The 5748-nt window shown below is 44.9% G+C and overlaps 2 protein-coding genes across 2 annotated transcripts; both read right to left on the bottom strand.

Moving 5' to 3' along the window:
• Positions 1–1189: 1189 nt before the first annotated feature.
• LOC141690527 (uncharacterized) lies at positions 1190–2565 on the bottom strand. The gene is made up of 2 exons (XM_074495319.1): positions 1340–2565; positions 1190–1220 (listed from the first exon to the last, which is right to left on the bottom strand). Exons 1-2 carry the CDS (start codon positions 2563–2565, stop codon positions 1190–1192), a joined length of 1257 nt encoding a protein of 418 aa, XP_074351420.1.
• A 1752-nt stretch (positions 2566–4317) lies between these two features.
• LOC141690526 (uncharacterized) lies at positions 4318–5502 on the bottom strand. Its single transcript, XM_074495318.1, has one exon. The coding sequence runs from the start codon at positions 5500–5502 to the stop codon at positions 4318–4320; it is 1185 nt and encodes a 394-aa protein (XP_074351419.1).
• Between the last annotated feature and the right edge of the window lie 246 nt (positions 5503–5748).

The following is a 5748-nucleotide window of genomic DNA, read 5'->3' as shown; positions in this document are numbered from 1 at the left end:
TGGTGGCTTAGAAAATAATTCTAAGTAAAAAACGGTTGCTCTAGTCCTGACTAGTAGCTTGTCCGGACTAGTGTTTGCTTTAAAAAAGTATGTAAGGGGAAAAAGCTTTTCATTAATCATTCAAACAATATAGAAGGAGAGACATATTGGTTGCTTTCCATATTGGCTACAAGATTTTTGGTTGCTTTGTTTTCTTTCCTACTGGTAGAATTTCCTTAGCCTTAGTCCATGCCAAGTGTTTGGGACTTCTGAGCCATCCATGTTCAGGAGCTTGTAGGTTCCTGGCCTGAGGACTTCTTTGATCTTGTATGGTCCTTTCCATTTGGCCATTAGCTTTCCAGTGTTTGTGGGATCTGATGCTTCAGTGTCTCGAAGAACTAAATCTCCAACTTGGAAGTTTTTGACTCTTGACTTCTTGCTGAAGTGCTCTCTTGTTTTCTCCTTGTATTTTTCCATCCTTTCCACAGCTTGGTCCTGGACCTCATCAATTAGCTCCATGTTTGTTCTGAGTCCTTCTTCATTTGCTTCTTCTTCAAAGTTTATTGCTCTGTGAGAAGGAGAGCCCACTTCAACAGGAAGCATTGCTTTTGTTCCATAAGCTAGTTTGAATGGAGTTTCTCCGGTGCTTGTCCTTGGGCTTGTCCTGTAGGACCAACGTACGCTTGGTAGTTCTTCTGGCCACTTGCTTTTGCTTTCTTTGAGTCTTTTCTCGAAACCTCGGAACAGGATTCTGTTGGTTACTTCTACTTGGCCATTTCCTTGGGGATATGTCACTGATGATTTTTTGTGCTTGATCCTGCGCTCTTGGAGGTAGGACTCGAACTCTGATCCAATGAAATGGGGCCCATTGTCTGATACTAGGACTCGTGGTATCCCGAACCTCATCAAAATGTTGTCCATAAACTTTATGCAGTCTTGCTGATTGATTGTCCTCATTGCTTTTGCTTCAACCCATTTTGTCATGTAGTCAATAGAGACTAGTAGGTACCTGAGGTCTCCTTTTGCTCGAGGGAAGGGTCCCATAATGTCAATACCCCAGACAGCGAAGGGGATAGGTGACAGGACTGAGGATGGTAGAATTGGGCTTATCCTTGATACATTGCTGAAGAACTGGCATTCCTTGCACTTCTTGATGAATTCTATTATATCCTGATGAATGGTTGGCCAGTAGTAGCCTTGTCTTATAATCTTATGAGCTAGGGCCTTCGCAGACATGTGGTCTACGCATATCCCTTCATGCACTTCTGCCAAACAGTACTTTGCTTCTTCTGGGCCAATGCATTTCAGGATAGGAGATGAGAAGGTCCTGCGGTAGAGTACCCCTTCTTCGAGGAAGAACTTGGCTGCTTTTGCTTTCAATCTTTGAGCTTTTCCTTTGTCTTCTGAGAGTTCCCCTTTGTCCAAGTAGTTTATGAAGGGAGTCATCCAATTTTGAGTGCTTTCTATTTTCAAGACATCTCTGAATTCAATGGATGGTTTGAGGAGTTCTTCGAAGTAGACTGAGCAGTCCAGATCTGATGAATTCCGGACTAATTTGGATAGGATATCCGCCTCTTCATTTTCTTCTCGGCATATCTGAAGGACTTGGTGGCTTGGAATTGAAGCTAAGTAGCTCTGAACCAGTGCTTGGTACTTCGCCAGAGTAGGGTCCTTTGCTATGTATTCTCCATTTGTTTGCTTGACCACTATCTGGGAGTCGCTGTAGATTTTTAAATCCTGGACCCTTAGAGTCCGGGAAAGCTTTAATCCTACGATCAACGCCTCATATTCTGCTTGATTGTTTGTTGCTAGGAAGCTGAAAGATATAGCTGTCTGAATCTTGAATCCTTCTGGACTCTTGAGTATGAGTCCGGCTCCTGACCTATCGCTTGTTGAAGAACCATCTACCTTTAAGGTCCAGGCTCCCGGACTCATTTCCTTTTTTGTCTCCTGATCCATGTCCATTGGTTCCGGATCTTGGTCTGGGAAGTTGCATTCGATTATGAAATCCGCAAGTGCTTGAGCTTTGATGGCAGTCCTGGGGATGAAGCTTAAGTTGAACTGACTCAATTCCACAGCCCAATTTACAAGTCTTCCCGAGATATCTGGCTTGTGGATTATTTTCCTTAGTGGTTGATTAGTCACTACTCTGATTTCCCTTCCTTGGAAGTAGTGCCTGAGTTTCCTCGAAGTTGTGACTATGGCGAAGGCAAACTTCTCCAATCTTGGGTATCTTGTTTCTGCATCTTTTAAGACTTGGCTTACATAGTAGACTGGTTGTTGTATTCCATTCTCCTCCCTGATTAGGGCAGCTCCTACTGCTTGTTCTCCTGCTGACAAGTATAAGTAGAGAGGCTCTCCTGGCTGAGCTTTGGTTAGGACTGGTGGCTGAGAGAGGTAGGACTTGATTTCTTCCAATGCCCTTTGGCACTCAGGGCTCCAATTCACCTCTTTCTTGTTGGTTGCTCCTTTGAGTAAATCAAAGAATGGTAGGCACCTCTCTGCTAGCTTTGAGACAAATCTCCTGAGTGCTGCTAGTGATCCTGCTAGATTCTGCACATTTTTTTGGGTCTTGGGAGCTTTCATCTCCTGGATTGCTTTTATTTTCTCCGGATTGGCTTCTATGCCTCTGTTGCTGATCATGAATCCTAGGAACTTGCGTGCTCCTATTCCGAAGATGCATTTCTCCGGATTCAGCTTGAGTTGATTCTTTCTTAGGTTTTCAAAGCATTCCTTCAGATCTTCCACGTGCCTTGGTATAGTTATTGATTTAGAAATCATGTCATCGACATAGCACTCTAAGTTCCTCCCAATCTGGGACTTGAATATCTTGTTAATGGCTCTTTGGTAAGTGGATCATGCGCTGGTAAGCCCGAAGGGTAGCATCACATAAGCGTAGACTGCTATGTGAGTTATGAATGCTGTCTTAGGAATGTCCCTTGGGTTTATCTTTATCTGGTTGTATCCGGAGAAGGCATCCATGAAACTTAGCATGACATATCCTGAGGTGGCATCTATCAGTTGATCAATGTTTGGGAGAGGGTATGGGTCCTTCGGGCACGCATCATTCAGGTCCGTGTAGTCCACACATATTCTCCATTTGTCGTTGGACTTCTTCACCATGACCACATTAGCTAGCCACTCCGGATATTTGATTTCTTTGATGATCCCTTCTTTGAGTAGCTTTTCTACTTCTTCATCAATGGCTCTTTGCCTCGCCGGAGCAAAGTTTCTTCTCTTCTATTTTACTGGTTTTCTGTTGGGGTTGACATCCAAGCTGTGCATTGTTATGGACTCATGTAGTCCTGGCATATCCCTTGGACTCCAGGCGAAAACATCTCTGTACTCCCGGAGCAGGGATACTAATCTTTCCTTGAAGGACTCGTCGAGTCCTGACCCAACTTTCACTTTTTTGCTAGAATTGCTTTCATCTACCTGGACTTTTTCTGTTTCAATTGCGGCTTCAATTTTTGCTTGTTCTTAGTTTGAAATCATTTGATGAATCCGGGCTTCAGAGTTCTTCTTTAGATAGTTGTTTGCTTGTTCAGGTTCTTTGGTTGCTTGCATGGTAGGACAAGGTTGGCCTAGGACTTGACTTGTCTTGTCTAGCACCATGACTTGGTTGCTTGCCAGTTCTTCTGGACTTGTTTTGTTTGCTTCTTCCCTTGTCCGGGGTCGGTGCTTCTTCATGCTTTGTTGCTTGCGAAGGACCGTATCCTTCCTCTTGTTATCTTGATGGGTTTCCGCCATAATTAACCCCTGGTTGTAGCATGTTTCAGCAACTCCATAATCTCCTTTAATCTCTCCGACTCCTGTCGGGGTTGGGAATTTGATCTTGAGATGGGAGATTGAAGTTATTGCTTGCATCATGGTTAGAGCTGATCTGCCAATGATTCCGTTGTATGAAGAAGGAGCATTGATCACATAAAATTTGATGACATGAGTCACTTGGTTAGGCGCAGTTCCAAAAATGACTGGCAGGTACAAATTTCCTTGGATCGGGACTAAGTTGTGCCCGAAACCATAGAGTGGGTCCTCCCGGCACTCATTTGAGCGGACGCTTCCTAACTGCATTTTATCCACTGTGTGCTTGAAGAGAATATTTACTGAGGAACCATTATCTATGAGCATTCTTCTCACTTCATTATCAAAGATGTCCAGAGTGACAACCAAAACTGCATTATGATGAGGGTTGACTCCTTCGTAGTCCTTGGTGCCGAAGGATATCACCAGGTCAGGGAGTGATTGGATTGAGAGCACTTCTTTGCCGAAGTTCGGGCTCCGGGGTGAGGAGTAGGATCCGCCTAGGACCACATTGACTACATTCTTTCCTTTCTTCTATGCTTCCCCTCTGCTGTTGTCCCGAACTAAGTACTTGTTCATGTTCCCCTTCTTCACTTGGTCCTCAATGAAGTACTTGAGTGATAAGCAATTCTCGGTCTTGTGGCCATGAGTCTCGTGATAATCACACTGCCTATTGTAGGGCCTGCTCTCCGGAGGAGTTTGCATTGGCTTTGGAGGATAATAGAAAGGCTTGTCTTTGACTTCTTTCAAGATTTCCTCCTGGGTCCTGTTGAGAGGAGTCCAGTCCGGCTCCTGCTTCGGCTCCCGAGCTTGCTTCACGGGTCCTGGGTCGATGTTCGACTCCTTCTTAGGACCAAGTCTTTGGAAAACTGGGTTGGCTTGTCTTTCTTGGCTTTGGTTGTTTTGCTTGAATTTCTTGTCCTGATGGTAACCCCCTTTCGGTCGGTCATCAGTGTTTTTACTCCTGGACCCCCCATTCCGGGTCATCCTCATTGCCTGGAGCACATCTATTTCCTTAATGAATCTGGCAGCCATTGAATAAGCTGCTGCCAGGCTTTGCGGCTCTTTATTGATTAGCTCCACTATATATCTCTCATTGTGCTCTGGATCCAAGTTTCTTCTGAAAATGCTTAAAGCTTCCCTCTCATCTAAACTTGAAACTTTATTGATTGCTTCCTGGAACCGGCGCATGTATGCAGAGAGGGACTCGTTGTCATGCTGCCGGATTGTCTCCAGTTGACACATATGCATTTCGTGCGTTTTGTTTGCCCGAAATCTCCGAAGGAAGGAGGCTCGAAACTCCTTCCAAGAGTGGATGCTGCGGGAGGGGATTCTGCTGAACCATCTCTGGGCCCCTCCCTTAAGAGTTGAAGCAAAGAACCTTGATTTTGTCAAGTCGTTGTAGTAGTATATATGCGCTATCTGCTCAAAGTAGTTCAGGTGCTCCTCCGGGTCTCCTAGACCATCAAAGGAGTCAAAGTTGTAATGTTTGAAGTCCCGCTGCCGGGGGATAGCTTCCAAAGAGTGGCTGAAAGGAGTGAGTGTTTCTCCAATCTCCACTCCTGAGTCTTTGTCCATCTTCCTCTGCAATTCATAGATCATGTCTTTGAGGTCCTTCTGCTTCTCTTCTTCATCATCAGAAATCAACTCCAGAGTAGGGTCTCTCCGGGTTCTTTTCCTCCTAGACTTGGCCAACAGCTTCTCTTCTTCTAATTGCATTCTCTTTTGGATCTTTAGCTCAAGCTTTGCTTCTTCTTCTTTCCTGATTTGCTCCCTGACTTCTTCCAACTTTCTCTGTTTAGCAGCTTCTGCTTCTTTCTTGCCTTGATCTTTTTTGCTTTTCTTCCCTTTGGCTCCAATGCGGTCGAACACGGACCTCTTTGATTGCTGGGAGTCCTTGGACTCCTGCGGCTCCTCCTCTAGTTCGGCTTCTTCTTGGAGCCGGGTCTGCTCATGTCTGTATAG

Source organism: Apium graveolens, chromosome 10 (genome assembly GCF_009905375.1).
Source record: "Apium graveolens cultivar Ventura chromosome 10, ASM990537v1, whole genome shotgun sequence".
In the NCBI taxonomy this organism is placed as follows: Eukaryota; Viridiplantae; Streptophyta; class Magnoliopsida; order Apiales; family Apiaceae; genus Apium; species Apium graveolens.
The sequence above is the reverse complement of the archived record's forward strand: the minus strand, read 5'-3'. Positions and strand labels throughout refer to the sequence as shown.

Bases quoted from the DNA above. Each gene is read 5' to 3' on its own strand.
- LOC141690527 (XM_074495319.1), bottom strand. From the start codon at position 2,565: ATGAAAGCTCCCAAGACCCAAAAAAATGTGCAGAATCTAGCAGGATCA. The intron at 1,221-1,339 runs GTTCTTCCTCGA...GGATATGCGTAG, and splicing joins TTGAAAGCAAAAGCAGCCAA to ACCACATGTCTGCGAAGGCC.
- LOC141690526 (XM_074495318.1), bottom strand. From the start codon at position 5,502: ATGCAATTAGAAGAAGAGAAGCTGTTGGCCAAGTCTAGGAGGAAAAGA.